Genomic DNA, 21,216 nt, shown 5'->3' on the forward strand with positions numbered 1-21,216 from the left:
GAAAGGAACAAATATTGGAATATTTTTCGAAAACATCCAACCACAGCTAACCTCCTACAGTTTAAGAGAGTCAGAGCTAAAGCTCGTCATATAAGACGGGAGAGTAAAAAAGAAGCATGGGCGCATTATGCCTCCACCATAAACAGATCCACGGATACTTCCACAATATGGAAAAAAATCAAAAGAATTAATGGTAAATACTCGCAGACAACTTCTCCTATTCTACTTGTAAAAGGGAAAGAAATCTCTGAACCTACAGAAATTGCCAATGCCTTAGGTACTACGTTTGAAACGCTTTCAGCTGTTGCCACATATGAACCTGCATTTCAATTGCTAAAATCCCAGACAGAAAAATACAAACTAAATTTTAATACTGCCATCCTTCATTCTTATAATCTGCCTCTGACCATGAATGAATTGCGTAATGCACTTGCACGGGTGAAAAACAGTGCTCCAGGTCCCGACGGAATTTATTACACCATGATCTGTCATCTAAGTGAGGAATCATTAACTGTACTCTTACAACTGTATAACAGAATTTTCTTAGAGGAGTATTATCCTGCTAGCTGGTGCCATTCTTATGTGCTAGCTTTCCCGAAACCGGGAAAAGACCACACAGATCCCAAAAATTACCGTCCTATCTCTCTAACCAGTTGTCTGGGAAAAACATTGGAAAAAATAATTAACGCCAGACTGACATGGTTATTAGAGACTCAAAACATTTTAAGCCCAAGTCAGTATGGTTTCCGGAGAAAAAGATGTACGCTTGATCTCATTATCAAGGCCGAAACAAATATCCGGAATGCGTTCTTGAGAAATGAACACCTAGTTATGGTATGTGTTGACATCGAAAAGGCCTTCGATACAACTTGGCGATATGGGATTCTTCAGGACTTGCATAAATTTGGACTTCGGGGTCATCTCCCAAAATTTATTAAGAACTTTCTAGGCAATAGATCCTTTCAAGTCCGTTTCCACTCTTCATTATCTCGAGCATATGTACAAGAAGAGGGAGTTCCCCAGGGATCAGTGTTGAGCACCACACTCTTTGCCATCAGGATTGATTCTATTACCAAGTGCATACCTAACACAGTTGACGCATACTTGTACGCTGACGATCTTGCCATGTCATGTCATTCTCAAAATATGAGACTTATTGAAAGACAACTACAAAGCACCATTAACAAAATAGTCTCTTGGGCCAAAAATAATGGATATCGGCTTTCTAAACCAAAAACGACTGCTGTACACTTCTGTCACAAACGTTCTTTACATCCGGATCCAGACCTTCATTTGGATTCTCATTGTATTACTTTCCAACCTAGTATTAGATTTCTTGGTGTAATATTTGATAAAAAATTAAACTTCCTGGAACATATAAAACATATTCGTACAAGTTGTCTTAGAAAACTAAATCTTCTCAGAGTAATTTCTTCTATGTCATGGGGTGCAGATCGGTACGTGCTGTTACATCTATACCGCTCACTAATCAGATCCCGGTTAGACTATGGGTCTCCTGCATATGACTCAGCCAGGCCAAGTGTATTGAAATGGCTTGACCCTGTACATCACAGTGCATTAAGAGTTGCACTGGGGGCTTTTCGCACATCACCAATCTTAAGCCTGTATACCGAAGCCTATGAACCACCGTTACACCTTAGGCGTGAAACTCTACTACTAAATTATGCAGCCAAAATCAGCAGTCTCCCACATCATCCCATGTGGCAATACCTCTTCACGCCAAAATGGAGAGAAATCTATCAAACTAAACGGCGTTACAACAAACCATCTGGCATTAGGCTTGAAGCTTTGATCACAAGCTGGGGCCTGAAGTTTTCTAACACCCTCCAGGATACTAGCATGGAAACGCAGCCATGGCTTCCCATGGCTCCAGTAAATATTGATAGACATTTTCAGCAATGGGGAAAGAATAGCTTCTCCGAAATCAACATTAGACAAATACATATGGCTCACTCTACAGAGTTTAGCAGCTTCATTCAGCTATACACAGATGGATCCAAAACTGGTAATAAAGTTGGCACAGCTGTAGTACTACCAAATGCCACCATCTCCAGACAGCTCCCACCAGAATGCAGTAATTATACCTCAGAGTTATATGGTATTCTACTAGCCCTAGAGAATATAAACGAAGCCTCGTACGCTAAATCCATCATTTATACGGACTCGTTAAGTGCTGTTAATGCTCTACAGTGTAAATCCTTCCCTAGTCATCCTCTGATACAGAAAATTTTAGCACAGTTATTAGCACTTCATGGACGTGGACAGCTCGTAATATTTTGCTGGATCCCTGGACACGTTGGAATCGTAGGAAACGAGCAGGCAGATTTAGCCGCTAAAATTGTTACAAATGAGATACCATCAAATTTCAGGACTCCATATATTGATCAAAAGTCTTTTATCAAACAGACATATAAAGAAGTGTGGACACGCTTGTGGAAAGATCAGAAAAATAATAAACTTTTTGAAATCAAGAGAGAACCCAAGCAATGGCAATCCAGCATGAGAAGAAACAGAAAGGAAGAAACTATTTTAGCCAGATTACGCATTGGTCATACTTTCCTCACTCATAGCTATCTACTAACAAACAGTGACCCTCCACAATGCAGTAATTGTTTATGCCCACTAACAGTAAAGCATATCATCATCGAATGCCCGCAATATCAAAAAGAACGGAAAACAGCTTTTTCCTCTAATTTTCATAATTACAATCATTTAACACTGCAGTGTGTTCTAGGAGATCGAGAGAACATAGATGACATTTTTCTTTTTCTAAAATTTATTAATAAATATCACCTTATCTGAACTGCTATCTCCTGTAAGAAAAACGAAGGAAATATCAGACAGTAATTAGTGCATTATAGCCTAAGTTGCTGATGCACCAATAAATCTAACAAACAACAACAACAACAACAGTTTTCGGGAATGATTTTTGAACCTGATCATTTACGTGTTGCCAAAATTGTTTGAGCAGTTCGTTTTTTTTTCTTTAGGATGTCGCTTACCTGCGTCTTCCCAATTTTGAATTTTTCAGCGAGATTGCAAACACTGTTTTTTTGACAATCATACACATTAATGAGTTCAACATTTATCTTTTAAAGTTAAATGTTTACGAGAAGACATTGTGCACTTCACACGACACTGAACAAAACTGAAAACTCAAAAGACGAAAGGCTGTCAAATCTCCCCCCTGCACACACCAAATTCATCAGAAGTTTTACACGTGCCTTAAAATTCTTGAAAAAGGGTTTAGAACCGCGACGTAAACCTTTAAAATTCAGAGAATCAGAAATAGAAAATAAACACACGATTGAGGCAATACGTGGAAGAAACGTTCCTAGAAAAAGGGCCGTGAGCTCACCCGCTGTCTGTTATGGGGAGATCAAATTAAGTGCTAATCTAAACGAAACTGTGCAGATTGCATGTCCGCGTCAGTTACAGAAAATGTCCGCTAGACAGAAGCTGAAAACACGTTAAAACCAATAGAGAAGAGTTGGGGAATTTGAGAATGTCCGTTGTAGAGAGGTGTCCGTTAGGAGAAGTTTCACTGTATATGAGGTTTGACAGTGAAGTTCCCAGACTGGTACAATGAAAAGAACACAAAGTGAAGGAGCTCAAAAGTGATTTTATTTTTATTCAATGTAATCATCACTTGATTAAATGCACTTATTACTCCATTCCAAATGTTTCTGAAACAGTCAATAAAGGCATCCAAAGAGATGATGTTCAGTGGTTATGTTTTTATTTATGTCTAGAGTATCCTGCAATCTCTTTCCTTTGAGAGCAGCTTTCACCATGGGAAAGAGAAAGAAGTCTGCTGGTGCTAGATCAAGAGAGAGGGTAGGGTGGAGTCATTTTTCATCAGAATATCTTCACAAGTGTACAATGGGCTGGGTCATTGTTATGCAACAAGAACCTGCTCCTTTCTTTCAGAATTGCAGCCTTTCCTGGGAAATGCACTTCAGTAGTCTGTGAAGTACCTCTCCCCCCCCCATTCAAGTACAAATTGCTTGTGAACCCCATTTGTCAAAAAACATGATCAGCATTGTCTTGATCCTGGACTTCTGTAAATGAAACTTTTTTGGATCGAGGTGATGATTTTGAAGTCCACTGCAGGATTAAAAACTAGTATTCTTTTCAATCAATTGACATAACCATGAAGATGAATCCATTATTTGTTAATGACCTGAAGCACTGTTATAACTGGTTTTAGAATTATTCTGTTATCAGATATCCTCACTTAGCAACCTTATGTCAAGTAGTAAATAAATGTATCACTGTAAATGAGCAGCTGAGTGGTGTCAGAAGAAAGCTCCTGATTGATTGAAATGTAATTTTCATTACATGTATAATGTAGCCCCTGTTTCTGCATTAGCCCATAGAGATTCCTACTAAAGAAGCAAGGTACTATTCCAGTGCAGGTATTAAAATAGATTGAGGAAATAATGTCCGTAACAGAAGAGGAGAAAAAGCAGTATGTACTGGAACTTAAGAACAAGTTTGAGCTTCTGCAGACTGCTCAGGACCAAGATATCGACAAGGAACATTACAACTTTCTGAAAGTGATAAAGCCCAAGAATCCTATAGGGAAAAAGAAATCCAAAGAAGAAAAAATTAGTCAAGAAACACTTGTCATGATGAACTGAAGACGACAAATGAAGAGCAAGAAAAACACTGACAGGGAAAAAAATTGAGTATACTGAGTTATGCACAGCCATTAGAAAGAGACTCAGAGAGGACATAAGAAGAGTTAATACAAGAAAAGTAGAACAAGCATTAAGGGAAAACAAAGGATTTAAATCAGCAGCCATAAGCAGTAATACAGAAAGACAAATGATACTGAAACTGAAGAATAGTGATGGCGTACTTATAAACAGCAGAGAAGGCATAATTCAAATAGCAGAAGACTACTATAGAGAATTATACAAGGAGCGAGGGAATGATACCAGCAGTGGTGAAGATGGATTGCAAAGTAGCAACACATACGACATACCCGATATTCTTCCTGATGAGGTAGAACATGCATTGAAGAAAATGAAGAATCAGAAAGCCCCGGGGGAAGATGAAGTTACTGTAGAGTTGTTAAAATTGGGAGGAAGAGACATAACACAAAAACTGGCAAGGCTCTTCACGAAGTGCATTAAAAAAGGTGTGAGGCCTAAGCAGTGGAATAATGCAATCATAGTTTTGCTGCATAAGAAAGGAGATAAATTGGAAGTTATAGACCAATTAGCTTGTTATCCCACTCTACAAGTTGTTCACAAGGGTCATTAGAAACTAACAGATTAGAAAGAATACTTGATGAGAATCAACCGAAAGAGTAAGCTGGTTTTAGGACAGGATTCTCAACTATGGATCACCTTCACGTAATATCACAGCTAATGGAGAAAGCAAATTAATATAAAACACCATTATGCCTGGCATTTGTGGATTATGAAAAGGCATTTGACTCCATACAGCATAAGGCAATGTTTCGGGCACTGGAAAGACATGGCATAGATACCCCATATATTATGATTTTGAAGAAAATATATGAGAGTGCTACATCCTTTATTAGACTAGACAAAGACAGTAGGAAATTTAAAATCGAGAAAGGAGTTCGACAAGGAGACACAATATCTCCGAAGCTGTTTACTGCTGCTCTTGAGGAAGCTTTCAGAAGATTAGACTGGTCGCAGAAAGGAGTCAATGTGAATGGAGAGTACCTAAATTATTTACGATTGGCAGATGACATTGTGGTCATAAGCCACGATCCCAAAGAATTAGAGGAAAATCTTAATCAGTTATGCATCAGGACCAAGATATCGACAAGGAACATTACAACTTTCTGAAAGTGATAAAGCCCAAGAATCCTATAGGGAAAAATTTTGGACTAAAGATGAATATGGCTAAAACAAAAGTAATGATGAACAAGTATGCCACAGAAAGGGAAATAATGATTGGAGGAGCAGTAATTGAAAAGGTGGAGTTATATACTTATATGGGACAAGTGATTAGCTGTAATAATGATAAATGGCTGGAAGTCAAGAGAAGAATAAATTTTGGATGGATAGCATTCAGGAAATATAGTCACATACTGAAGAGCAATATCCCAGTTTGTCTGAAATGTAAAATAATGAACCAATGTATACTCCCCACCATGACTTATGGTAGTGAAACTTGGGCACTCACCAAAAGAATGGAAGAGAAGCTGGGAACTACACAGCGAAGAATGGAATGAATTATATTGGGAATCAGACTGTTAGATAAGAAGAGAAACACATGGATTAGGCAGCAAACTCAAGTAAAGGACATTCTTATCAAAACTAAAGAATTAAAATGGTCTTGGGCAGGACACATAGCTCAAAGACATGATGACAGATGGACTAAGAAAATAACAGAATGGTACCCAAGAGGAGCTAGAAGAAAACCTGGAAGACAAAGGCGGAGATGGATAAATGAAATTCATGAGTTTTTGGGTAGTGAATGGATGGCCAGTGCTCAAAACAGAAGGAACTGGAAAGTTGCTGGAGAAGCCTTCATCCTGCAGTGGATTGAAAATTGCTGATGATGAGGAAATAATACTACTCTGTATTATAAATTTTTCACAACTACGTAATACAGCTGATTCCGGTTATTTGGGACACATCGAGACTAGTGCATTTTGACCCGATTAAGCGGCTGCCCCGATTATCTGATCGAGCCGACTTTTAATCCTAACTTGAAGGTTGCCCCCCCCCCTCTCAATATACATAAACAGAAGTATATTCTTTGATTTCCTACCCTTTAGCATTCAGCAAAAACTATTGCTATTAATTCACTCGAAAACAGCAACAATGTACGATCACATATCAATTTTTGAAATTATGAGAGCAAAAAAAGACGGCAAGACACTTTTATCATGTTACAGCATTCGTTTGAAATTCCCGCGTCATCTCGGCACCTCTGGCTAAAACGAATCACCACATGCGGAGATATAATTGTCTGGTCAGGCTTACATCATAGCGTTACCATGGTGATCCAAGGAGAAGATAAAAATGTAAGCAACTTTCTTGGAAAACAAACAGTTGAGCATCATTACTTGCGAACAATATTTTGCATGGCTCTCACACAACATTTTGCTTTACTGCTTTTCGTAATTGTTGTACGAAAGAATTGCAACGAATTTTTTTTGAAAAACAAAAATATCTTCTTTCCTTTCTTCAGTATGCATTGTATCTACTAACAAAAAATCAAGGAAATTCATCTATTGGAAACCACAATGGAAACGGAAGGGGGAAAAAACTGTCATAAAACTGATCACTACAATGCGCATTTCATAAAAAAAAAAGTTCACTTTATTGTATTTGTTTTTAGAGGACTGTTTCAGAACAGTAGTTTCATGGATGTATATTTGATCTTCTAACGAAATTTCAAGAAAATATTTTTATTCATAGCTGTGTTATAAACTTTGAAAACTGATGTCGAAGGAACTTCACATGCATCTCACCTGGTGTGCAAACGAAAAATCTCACAATCCCGTTACTTGTAGTGACGGATTGGGAAATTGTAACTGTTACCGTTACCGAATACTTCGATATTTCCTTGATACCATCAAAAAATTTTCATTATCACACACACACACACACACCCGAAAAATTCAGCATAAAGTGTCATGTTTGGATGCTTCAATTTCATGCTACAAATGTAATTTCAATTCTCTTGCACTAACAGAGTAGCTGTTTGCCGAATGAAGGAAAACAGGGTTCATTTTCCTGAAATTCCCAGTTCCCTCCATTCATTTGGAGGAAAAAAACTCCTTATGGGAGGGAGTTCGCTCTTTCCAGTTGGACAAGAGAGAGAAGTAAAAGTAATTTTTTGGTGGGGAGAAGGCCAATAGATTGTCAAAGGTCCAGAGCTGTAACTTTCATCTCAGATGCTGAAGTTCTAATTAGTCAGTTTCATTGCAGATATGAAAGTTCTAATAAGTCTATTTCTTTATTGCATTCAGTTTCACAACAGATGCTAAAGTTCTAATAAGTGAGTTTCGTCGTAAGAAGCCGAAGTTCAGATAGTCCGATTTTTGTTTGGTACGCTGAAATGCGCACCAAATTTAAAAAAAAACCACTTTGCTTTTTTGTAATTGTTTTCAGGAACAATATTTCGCAAAAATCCCTCTGGAAATATTAGTGAGTGAACTGCATTATAAATTTCAAACACCTCTGTATAGCTTGTCCTTGAGTGCAAATGACTACGGTTACTTTCCTTTGAGTAACCGTATGTTTTCGCCTTGTACAGATGTTTTATTGTAGACACTTCCTTCCAGTCAGTAAAATCGTCAGTAGTCGTCCTTTATTGTACCTAAAGTAATTCGTTATGTTGGGCAAAACAGTTTTTGCTCCTAATTGATGTAGAATTTTCGCAAAGTGGATTATTTGAACACAACGTACATTAGAAGGTCAAGTAAAGTTGATAATTGGTGCCATTGGCGGGCAGCATTCCGACAAACAAATTTTCTGTTTATACTCCGAGATGACCATATGGTCAGAGGAGATCCCAACATAGAGAGAGAATACAAGAAACTGAACCGTGTTTAGCAGCAGTCACGGATTGATTGTGTGAAATTATACATTTGCCAAAAACCACAGTAAAACAAGAGAAGTGATGGGGAGAAAATCTGTTTTTTCAGCGGGGTTTATCTTTTTATTGCAGCTCAGAACAACATATGACCATGGATGGTGAATTTATTCGGCTTCTGTACTAAAACAGAATTTCTCCCTTTGTGATGACATCAAAGTGTAACAAGCAAATATTTTCTAAGAATGCTTTTTGAGCAGCCGTTAGTCGCAGTCTGTTAGCTTTGTATTGTTAGAAATATTGTAGTTTTGTGAAGAAGACACGTTTCAAGAAACAATCCGTTATCATAGCGGATGATTTTTTTTTTTTTTCTTTTGCACACCAGTTTTTGAAGTTTATAACGCATCTATAAATAAAAATATTTTCTTGAAATTTCGTTAGAAGATCAAATATACATCCAGGAAACTGCTGTTCCGATATTGTTCACTAAAAACAATTACAATAGAGCAAACTTTTTTTTTATCAAATGCGCATTGCAGTGTTATCAGTTTTACACCAGTTTTTTCCATTTCCAACAGATGAATTTCCTTGATTTTCTGTTTGTAGGTGCAATACACATTGAAGAAAGGAAATACGATCTGTTGCCTTTCATAAACAGTTGTTGCTACTATTTCACTTTATTGCTTCTTATGTCAACTAACAGTAGCTTGTGTTTCTCTTTTGTTTGTTTTCTTTGGGTTGTCGATATAGCTGTACAGAGGACGGTGTGACTTAATTTTCCACGCTTCGCTCATGACGATTCCCACGCTCACGCTCTACATCAAGAAACAAATCAAGTGTCAGGTTTCCTAAGCCCTAGGCTGGTTAGGGCGGGGGTAGAAAAATAAATTGAAAAGGCCTAAAAAGATGCATACTTGATGTCACATTTTTGTCATTTGTGTGAAATTCAATAGAAAGTTTTGAAAATTGAAGTTGGAAAATTCAAGAAAACAGTTATGGTTCCAGCTATACCAAGTTTCAGCTCTGTAATTAGAGTAAATATTATAGAATTTATGAATTTAAATCTGATCTGGGTAATTATTTACCCAGGAGACAGAAGCGGAGTTAAAAATACAATGGATCCCCACTTTACAATTGGTTCACCGTACAATCAAATCACATTACTATGGATTTGCCATAGTAAAGTAACATTCACTATACAATGTGTAGTAAGTGCCAGTTGCTGTGATCACATTTGTGAATTGAATTTTAATTCTATTAAACAGTGATTCTAATTATCGAAAATAGGAGGAATATATCCACAGGCTATAAAAGTAAAGATATATTAAGCGCAAATTTACCCTTTATTACCTTACCTCGATACCTTACCAATTAAAAAATCAAATGATATGTGAAAATCGGAAGAATATACGTGATAATCGGAATAATTAATATGTACTGTAATATGTACATACTAACTAGTTGACATTTCTGTTCACTGACATTTGTGAGTGGGGGTTAAAATTTAAAACAGTAAAAAGATAAGCAATCTATAACAAAGAACATGGCACACACAAATTGCGAGTAACACAATACTCGCAAGTGAGAATGGAGTAACAAGTTACGAAGCTTTAAAAATAGGTATGAAGAGAAGATTTTGAAAATTAATTTTTTTATATGACTGAAGATTTCATGCAAGTGTAAACACATTTCACCATAACCCACAGAATTCCAGCTGTCTGTATTAACGCAAATTCAATAAGATCGAGTTTACTATCTGTTTATGATAGATTGCACTAACAGAAAAGCCCAATAAACAGGTGACTGCTAATTGTTTTATGGTTATGACCTCCAGAAATCCAACCACTGGAGATTACCCTACGATTTTCGGAGACAATCGTAGGGTAATCTGCAGTGCTGCGGTCTTCTGCCCCGATTAAATGGCATGTTGTCCCAATTAAGCAAAATAAACCCTGGCTATTTTCTCGATTGGGTTCTGTTTTTTAAGATTTGCCCCAAATAAACGGCTGCCCCGATTAACTGGTGGACCAAATAACCAAAATCCACTGTACTACCTTAATGAAATTAAATTTTATAGGTGGTAGTGAAATAAAAAAAATATTTGTGTGAATTATAATGTATCATGTAATAATTTCTTCAACTTTTTGTTGTACTTGAAATTTTGCTTTTATGTTTCTGTTGTATTAATATTGAGAAATTATGTTTTTACAGGAACACTTCTTAGTTCCTGATCACACTATCAAAGACATTAATGGGGCTTCATTTGCCGGTTTTTATTACATCTGTTTTCAGAAATCTACAGCAACAATCGAAGGTTACTATTATCACAGGAGTTCAGAGTGGTAAGTTTTATAGATAGGTTGAGCAGCTGAGAACAATGATTTAGATTAAATATCATTTTGAGATTGCAGATACAGAATCCATGTCACATCTTAAATTAATAAAGCAATTGTGCTTCTTGACTCATCTGATTATTGATGCACTGGTGCCATACCACTTCTGCTATTAATTACTAAATTTTTGCTATTAATAATATTGTGTATTGTTAACTTTACATTGAAACACAGTAGTGCAGAAGTCAGATTATTTGTGAAGCAGAAGTAAAATCATTATAATTATGAGTTAAATAATTATTACATCAGTTGTAGTAATTAATAAAGAACTGAAGAGTATAATAAATATTTAATATTCATCAAAATATTAACGAATATTATAACTATCTATTGCACAGATATAACCATTTATTTAATATTTATTAAATAAAAGATTATATGTGTACAGAATCCAGATTTTCAGCAGTGTTTTGTTTTGTATTTAGTTTTGGACTAATATTAAATACCTCTCCTGGTTAAGATTTATGCCAGTCACTGAGTTTGTTTTAGATATTCTCCTAGTGATGGTAATCAGAAAGATGAGCATCATGGTGTCAAACTACGTTCACCAATGAAGTTGAAGTTCAGCTTACATATAAGAGTTATCTGTGCAGTTTTTCTAGCTCCATTCACTGGTACTTTGCCAAAATTGCACACATGACTTTGGTGACAAAATCGCGAGCATGGATGTTTCTCGCTAATCCTTGTTCAGTATGTGCTATGCACTTGTCATAGGTTTCGTCATTTGCTTTTAATTTATATGCTTATAAATTGAATAAATTTATCAATTTATAAATTGATATGCTTACAAAAGTGAAAAATCTACCGTTTTGCAGTGTGTTAGTGTAAACAGACTTTCAAGTGTGTTAACTTAAGAAAGTGACTTTATTGTGGACAAATTATTTTCTAACCCCTGCAAAAATATGGCTACGAATAACAAGGGAATTGTGAAAAGATCAAAGAAAGTGATGACATTAGTGAGTAAAATTCAGTTATTAGACAAAATTTGTAATGGTGAAAGTGTCTTGTCAGTGGCAAAACATTATAAAATCAATAAGTCAACGGTATGATCAATCAAGAAATCGGAAGGAAAAATCTGCCGTAGTGTCCATGAAAACGCGCTAATTGCTTCAAAAAATTTTCTATGTAACTCGTGATGTTAAATTAGAAAAAATGGAAAAGGCTTTAAATCTGTGGATAGAAGACGGAACTCAAAATAAAAGTCCCCTTTTCATCATTCGTGAAAAGGCAAAACACCTTTATCAACACTTTAGCGAAACTGGTGATAGAACTGGCAGGATAACTGATGGTTTTTTAGCTATAGCAAAGGCGCTGGATTAAAAGATTTGTTTGAAATTGCTAACAAATATTACATTTAATATTAAATTGTTTCTTATTTTCATTTTGAGATATGTTTGAGATATTTTATGTTTGCATTTCACTATGTACTGTCTATGTACATAGTCATATTATGAAGGTACATATAATACATACATAGACAAAATTTTAGACTAGTTTTTCTTATGTATTTCATACTTTGGAACGGAACCCCTTTATTACTATGGGAGCCATAACTCAGTATTCGTGGCATTTCTCAGGAACGTAACCCCTGCGAGTAGCGGGGGTTTACCGTATATAATCAAAACCTTCACTAAAAGAAAATATAAAGTTAATACGAGATACTATATCAGAATCAAGAAATAGAATAAATAATCCTCCTACTACTAATAAAATGAACAACAGTAATAAACAGTACACCAAAGTTACACTTCCGTATCACAGTCAGTTCGCTCAACAACTCTGTAACATCTTTTCAGGCACTGACATCGTTAGTTTTTTCCTCATACAATAGATTAGGAGGGTGCCTCCGTAGCCAGGTAGGAAGGAGCAGCAGTGTGTAGCACACGCTTCTTGATTAGACCGGGGTTCGAGCCCGTCACCACCAAATACGGAGGATGCAGAAAGGTCAGGGAATGACCATCGCATATTCCCGGAGCAATATGGCCTTAGTTGCTAATGCTCCTAAAAACCAAATAACGACAATACTCAGGACATAAATAATATAGTATATCTTATCAAATGCCAACAAGACTGCAATGTGTGTTATATAGGTAGCACAACCATTAAATTCGGGTCATCCAAAATGGCTAATACCAGAGCATACTTTCATAATAATAGTTTACAACCATACCATAGCATAACTGAACTTAGCCAACATGCACATTCTTACAATCACACTCCTTTAATAAGTTCAGCAATAACTCTAGTCAAATTAAACTCTAATTATAAATTAATTCAGTACAAAGCTTTAGCCATTGAATGGTTTCGACAAAACACATCATACAAAGGTCTAAACACTAAAATACTAGCAAACCTTTCGCCAATATGCCGCTTAACACTTGTTAAATTTCGCATATGCAATACAATAATGCATTCTGGGAGTTAGATCACTATAAAGTCTGTCACCTTCTCATACCATGATAACCAACTGATGACAATGTCAAGTCTTTTAGTACACAATTCCAATTTTTTATAGAAGACAACCTGGGAAAAAGTTGTGAGCATCTTTTTTCCTTAGGGCATGTTTTAGATAGTTAATTTTAATTATTTTTTCACCTATGAGTTCACTTTTCTAATTACGGACTTAGAGGCGAGTACTGCAGTGATAAGCGATTGCTAAATAATTTAACGAGTACTCTGGTTCAAAATGAGGTATGGTTAGCAAGTGATATTAGTTGTTAGGAAAACTGGAAATGTATTTTTTAATCAAGACCAATGAAGCAGAACTAGGGTATGTCTACCAGGTTCTAACACAGGTGCTAACCAGATGCTAACTTCAGAAATGGTTAGCACCTGTCTACCAGGTGCTAACCATTTCTGAAGGGAATTAATAACATAAAACAAAAATGAACTGATGACTTGGTCAAGAAATATAAGGTCATGCTGGAAAAATACCGAGAGATAAGGACAAAATGTTAAGTGTCTGCAGTTGTTCCCAGACATGATGGGCGGGTCCATGATGAAAGCCTTGTGAATTGACCCAAGACTTGAATTTTGTGAAGCTTATGGGGGAAGTTCCCCCAGCTTGGCTAGCCTTAGTTAACAGAAGAGATTTGTCTTGTAAGAGTGGAATTCACTTGAACAGGAGAGGTGCAATGGTTATTGCTGATGCTATAGAGAAAGCCTTAAGGGTTCAGGGATAATGGGGGGGGGGGAATCTCCCGTAAGACTCAGATTAAGGGTATTAACCAAAAGCCAAGAAATCAGTTGCATTGCACCCTGCGTTGAGAGTATTTGTGGGATACTTTAAAATTCTATATATGGAAATATCAGTGAATTAGACACAATCTCCAGTAGTTACATACCTCAGAGAAAGACTTTGGTAAATAACTATTAAAGGAATGTATTAGAGCAGTAAAAAAAAAAATAATAAATAAGAAGTAATGTAGTTAGCATTCTAAGGAGTGTTTTAACCCCTTCCCGGAACATTTTTTTTCCAGAAAATGTGCCATAACGGATCGACTTTTTTTATTTAACAGATTAAAAGTATGCATCGTGCGAATAGCCGTATAGTTTTTTGCGTTTTTCCGTAGAAAATACATGGGAGTAATTAACCCATTTGGGCTGTCCTGAGTTATCTTGTGTATGCCAAAAAGTGTGCAAATTATACAGATTTTTTCAATAAATTAGTACTTGAGCTAAAAGAAAGGAACAGAAAAACTCTTCATTACTAATTATATAAATAAATTTAAAAAATCAAGTGGAACACACAATCAGTAACTTCCCGCCACAAGCAATAATTGCGAACTAACTACATTCTGACACATGGCTGTCCCAAGTGGATAGGCGAGGTAAGCATCACTTACAGGCGGCAGTTCAAGTGGGCGCCGAAATATTTTTCGATATTGTTTTTTGTGAATTATTTTCGTGGGTTCAGTATTCTGCATTTAGGATGGCAAATTATATTTTGCTTACTGGCGGCATAGGAATGCACACTACTGTTCTTATATTGCTGTACAATATAAGTAAAATGAAAGCCAGTCGTCTGCTGCCAGGCGTGAGAAATCTCGGGATTTACCTGGCTAATGCAAAATTAGCCACATAAATGTCCGAGAAAACATGTTTCAGTCCTAAATTTGAAGGTATTATTGTTTGCTTCAGGTATTATTGTATTCCGAGATATTTCGTGTAGTTCCAAATAACTTTTTAAACTAAAAACGAGATATCGTGGGATAATCCATGAAGGGGTTAAATAAAATGAGTGAATTTGGTTTGGTCAAATAAAATGAGTGAATTTGGTTTGGTCAAGCAGTAATATTGTAGGAATAACTGAAATATGGTGCCATCCCAAGATAGGGAGTAATGAATTTTGCTATGACGAGTATAATGTGCTCGTGAAAGAGATGAGGTGGGGGTTTATGCTGCTTATAAAAAGCTGCTTGAAAGTAACAAGATAGTTTCCAGAATTTGATCAAGTACAGGCAGATGTTGAGTCCATGTGCTGTGAGAGATTGGTAGTAAAAGAAAGATGAAAGATGTTACAAACCAAATGACTGAAGAGTACAATAAAAATATCTAGGCAACTGCAGTGGACAAGAAAGAGGGAGTGAGTCATTATGGGCAACTTTAATTTTCCTTTTATAGATTATAAATCATAGACGTGTGGTATACATAACAAGAGTAGTTACTTACTAGCTAGATAACTGCTATTTATTTCAAAACATTAGAGAAAGCACAAGGGTCTCAAATATCCTTGACCTAATTCTCACCAAGGATTCACACAGTATCAAAAGTATGACAAGTCAGGAACCAATAGTGCAATGGCCAAAGAAATTTTGATGGTCAATTACTATTAATTCAATTATTACTGTATCCTATATAATATTAATGCATTATGGGGAGTGGTTAAGGGATTTATTCTGGATGCCACAAACACATTTGTTCCACTTGAGAGGTACCTCAAAAGAAAGATGCCAAAATGGATAACGAGAACTGAAAGACTTGTTTCAGCAAAAGAAAAAAGCATGAGAAAGTTAGGCTTAAGTGACACTGCTTCATACAATAACTATGAACAGATATGTAATAAACCCACTAGCAGGGTAAGGCTGATAAACTTTGTGCAAGATCATGGTAGTATAATTGACAATCTGGCCAAAATGGCTGTAGAGTTGAAAAATATTTTGCAGCTATCATTGCTATTAAAAACACATTAGTGCCAAATTGGAATAGTGAAGCCAAGTTAAATCATTGTGAAATAAGTGATATATGGATATCAGAGATGCACCTATCTGAATAGCTGCTAAAGCTGAGAGAGTGTATAGCCCCAGGGGTGGATGGTGTACATGCATTTATACTGATAAAGATTACAGGTGAGTACATCCAACCATTAATAATATTTTTGAGATCATGATTAGATTCACTTCCTTTTTACTGGAAAAGTGTCAATGTCTCCTCATTCCATAAAGAATGATCCAAAGAAGTAATGGCCAGTTGTAGACCAATGAGTTTGACTTCTGTTGATAAAGTTATGGAATCTGTGATTAAAGGTGCAGTACTGGACCATCTTAATAAGAATATTTTCCCAAATGCAGCATAGTTTTTTGAATAACTGCATCAAAAGATAGTGCCACACTCTTGCTTGAGGTTGAAAAATATTGTAAAGACAATGATGTTCCTTTCAAGATTTTGCTTCTATTAGATAATGCTCCTGGACATCCTATGCATCTAGATGATTTCAATTCGAACATGAGAGTTATATTTCTACCGCCAAACACCTCTTCACTCATCCAACCTTGGATCGGTGTTATTTTGAATTTAAAAGCATACTGTTTATGCACATTTGCTCAGGCATTGTCTGCAGTAGACAATGAGAAAAATTTTATGTTAAGAGACTTTTGGAAATCTTACAGTATTTACCACGCCATCGTAAACATTAATAAGGCCTGGGCAGAAATTACTAAAAGTTGTTTAAATGGCACATGGAAGGAAATATGCCCACGGCACGTAAAAGGCTTCGAAGGATTCGAAGGATTTGAAAAAGACAAATCATATGAAGAGGTTACAGATAAGATTGTAAAGGTTGCAGAGCTACTTCAGTTGGAGGTTGATGCCAAAGACATGGAGGAGTTAATAGAGGAAGAAGAGAAGGAATTATCTAATGAAGAACTTATTGACTTGCAGGCAGCGAAAGTGAAAGAAGAAAATGCTGACGAAGTTCAAGATGAACCAAATGAGGAGCCGAGATGCTTCATCACCAGAGAGATGGCAATGGCATTTCACGAAATTGGATCAGCAATGGCGAGGTTTGAGAAAGTGGATCCTGACAGCAAATGATTCTTAAAAGTTAATGGAGGGGTGAATGATATGCTAGCTTGCTACAAAGAAATCTACAATGAAAAGAAAAAAGCCACCGTTTGATCATCCATTTATATGTTCTTTCGTAAGGTTGAGCTCCCGACCCCTTCTAAATCTCCACAGCCCTCAACCACTGCAGCGACGTACTTATCAGCTGAAAACATTGATTCTGGCAAAGATGCTCAAGAGTTAAAACTTACTGACCTTATGCCTGTCTCCTCTCTTTTTTTGTAATTTTATAAATTTAAAATAAATTGCACGCTTTTTTGTTTGAATAAATACAATAAATAATTCTATTTACTTGTTCGTTGAACATTTCTTTTTTGATTTGATCAATTCAGCGAGCACAGTTGCGAGTGCTGCACAAGCATGGGGGAAATTCCAACTCTTACATAAGTCGGGGAGTTCCTGTATTTGTCATCACAAGATTTTATTCAACCCGATGCAAAACATATATAAATAACTTTATAGTGCAGTACAGTTCCTTTAACACAACTTTTTTTTTTTTACACAAAATGTTAATCATACTCACTATAATTTGATCAATTGCATCTCCTCCACTCCACCAGCTGTCTGCAATCTGGTATAATTTAGACAGGCTGTGTGTGTGTGTGTGTGTGTGTGTGTGTGTGTGTGTGTGTGTGTGTGTGTGTGTGTGTGTGTGTGTGTGTGTGTGTGTGTGTGTGTGTGTGTGTGTTACTTTTGGACTGTTAATAGTAACTTCTTTCATATGCCCTTGTGCATTCCCTCCCGAGACTTTTGAGACCAGTACAACTGTCTATAGCTTGCAGATCCTGATCTTTCACCCAGGAATTAATTGGATTTGTGATTAATGATTATTAAACTGATATTAGAGTATATTAAGGCAACTGGGTGAGAAAATATCTAAATCAAATTAATTGAATAATGTGTTTTTGCCTTGGAAAAACAAAATTTACCAAAGTAAGTACAAGTATGTAAGTTTGTTTTGTACTATGGAAATTTTTAAAAAAATTTGATGTTTTTTGTCCCTCTTCACCTTGGAAATTTATTTATTTTAAATAAATATCAAGTTTTCTTTTCTTTCTCCAGGTATCAGTCTCTCACATTAACTCATGTACCAGAACACAGTATACAGATTTATGAGTTTCGATAGGAATATTGTGCAGTGAAATAAACTGTTATACTTTTGCTGCTGTTTTTTTGCAGCATTCCAAAAGTCATCTGGTCATTATGTTGTGCCTGTTTGTACAAACAGAAGCTTTTTTGTTAAACTGTTGATACCACGTTGCATAGATTATGAAATCATGTCTATGATGCCGTCAGCTGTCATGTGAATATGTAACCTTGTGAGAGCACAATGTCAAAAAGGGGGGAGGGTTGAAAAAGGAAAGAAAAAGTAAGGCTTGATTTGTATGTTTCTCTTAATTTATTTTAATGTTTTCTTTTGCCACAACTTAGCTGCTATAAATCATGAAGTGTAAATAAAAACCAAATATGGTGAACATTTTTGGTTAAAAAAAAAAAAAAAAAAAAAGGTTAAAAAAAAAAAAAAAGTTTTTTCAAACCACATAACTTTTTTTTTTTTTTTTTTTGCAGATGTAGATATGCACTGCAAATAAATAAATATCAAATTATATTTATTTTTTATTTATTATTATTTTTTTATTATTATTATTTTTTTTAGTGTGTATTCTGATACACAGTAATGAAAATGTTAACTTTCAGAATTACCATATATTATGGTTATATAGATATTTTAAACTTAAGAGTGAATTACAACTACTTTTCAAGTTAAGTAGGTTAAAAAATATGTTAATCTAATATTTAATTGCTTATTAAAAAGTATAAACAGTAAATGACTATAGTTGAGGGAATGGCATAAGCATATTATAATGAAGTATTGTCCTACCAATGTCTTAAGTTGCTATGGTGGTAGTAGAACTGTTTGAAAGCTTACAGATTAAAGTACTGTTTTCTCATAGGGGTCTTATTTGAATTACATGATTAAAACTTGTCTTGTGAAAATTAGATGAATAAAATATATAAAGATAAAAAGGCTTGTATATCAGTAGTATTTTGTGATATAAAAATATTACTATACTAAAGTTGTTATTATTTCTTTTGGCTCTGCAGTGCAAATCCAAATGCTAAAATAAGACAGATTTATAGAAAATGCTGTTAATATATTATGAACATTTAAAAAAAAAAAAAAAAGTTATAACAGTTCATAAGTAGGAAGGTACCAAACTTGGAACTGGATTTCTGGAATACTATACACCAGATAAGATTAATTCAAATGATTTACAATAATATAAAAACATGTCTGATCTGTGTAACTATATTGTGAATGTTTCTAGCCATTTCAATTATTATCTGAACATATATAAAAGTACTACTGAGCCCATTAATTTGAACTCCAACAATATAATGGAATCATTTAATATTTCATTATGTATTGATGTCAACATTCCACATATTGTTAATCTTATTCATTAACATTACTTTTACTAACAGAACCAAGCATGATCTGTCTGATGTAAACCACATTATTAATATCATTGATGCAAGATTATTTATTTCTTAATATTACACATTGCCAAAATTTATGAATTTGTTCAGAAAAGCACACTTTACTTTATACTTATGATTAACAGATTTGCACTTCCATGGCAGAAATATACCTGGCTAATACGGAAGTTTTAATTCAGTTTTAATTTTTGGGCAATCCATTTTTCTTTACTATCTTTTTTAAATTAATTTAACATTATAATTAGAGAAGATTATGAAATTATGAACTGTTCACCTATCCTTTAATTTTTTATTTAAAAAAAAGAGGAGTATGTCATAATCAAATGTGAAAATTTTTTGTATGCAAAAGGCTGCTTTTACAAGTCAATTTCTATAATGCCTTCAAAACAGGATGTTTCAAAAATGCTGCTGTACATTTTTTATTGAAAATGAGACTGCATAAATTAAAAAAATACTACAATTTGATCAGCCTAGTGTGTGTTAAATCAACAACTCAGTCATTCATCACTCAGATTTATTCCCATTCTGATTATTACACATGTAATAATGTTCCTGTGCTGTTGCTAGCAACATAACAGTTATTCAATACATAAGAGTTGGTATACATAAGAATTCCAATAATATAGTTACATGTGCTAACACAGCTATCTGCTGTGTCAGCACTGCCTTGTTAAATGACAGATCCTATTGCAGAAGTGAGATCTTTGTCAGAATAATCTTTATTTAGTCTATTGGTAAGGATTTTTTTTTTTTTTTTTTTTTTTGTTGCAAGCTGCAAAATTCAGTTGATTCCAAAATCCCCAATCTTACATTGTTTATGCTGAAGACTTTCCTGAACCTTACTATATGTCTTAAGTAGCCTGAGGATCTTTGTTTAGTTTCTTGGAGCCTTCTCTTACTGTTTTAGGCTTTCTGCTTCCAACAGAAAACAGAAGTCTTGAAGGGGATCCCCCTCCCCTGCCCCACTCAATTGTTTTGGACAAGGCACATGCAGTTAAATTAACTGAAAAGTTGCATTTTTCATTGTTGATAAGTGCTATGGACCACAAATGAGGATATGCATTTATCTTTTCTTTCAGATTGAATGCCATCCTTCACAGTCAAAATCATTTTTCTCAGATGGAAAGAATGGAAAGATTTAGGCCTAACAGTATAGTGTAGAACATTTTTCAATCTGTAAAAATATAAAGCTATAGCTTGATGTATGATTACCTATACTTGGAGCTAGCTTTCTGAAAGCAGTTAACTATTGTATCAAATGTACACTGGTACATCTGATACTCTAGTGTTTTGAATTTTGACATACCTTCCTCAAAAGTTTAAAGATCATGGCCAACTCCCTAAATTTATTTGATTGTTAACTTATGCAAATGTAATTCAACTACAACAGGACGCAAGATACAACATAGAATTTCAAACTAAAATT

The 21,216-nt window shown here is 35.2% G+C and overlaps 1 protein-coding gene across 1 annotated transcript in view; it reads left to right on the forward strand.

The window, feature by feature from the left end:
* LOC150084122 (glucose-induced degradation protein 4 homolog) overlaps positions 1-18,608 on the forward strand; it is a 59,582-nt gene extending 40,974 nt beyond the window's left edge. Inside the window, exons 4-5 of the mRNA XM_090375045.1 lie at positions 10,765-10,895; positions 18,351-18,608. Of these exons, the coding sequence (XP_090231171.1) occupies positions 10,765-10,895; positions 18,351-18,414 (195 nt within the window). The 3' untranslated portion in view covers positions 18,415-18,608. The remainder of the gene's footprint in view (positions 1-10,764; positions 10,896-18,350) is intronic.
* The last annotated feature ends 2,608 nt before the right edge of the window (positions 18,609-21,216 follow it).

This window comes from Mastigoproctus giganteus, chromosome 6, assembly GCF_048544385.1.
Source record: "Mastigoproctus giganteus isolate SK-2022 chromosome 6, ASM4854438v1, whole genome shotgun sequence".
Taxonomy (NCBI): Eukaryota; Metazoa; Arthropoda; class Arachnida; order Uropygi; family Thelyphonidae; genus Mastigoproctus; species Mastigoproctus giganteus.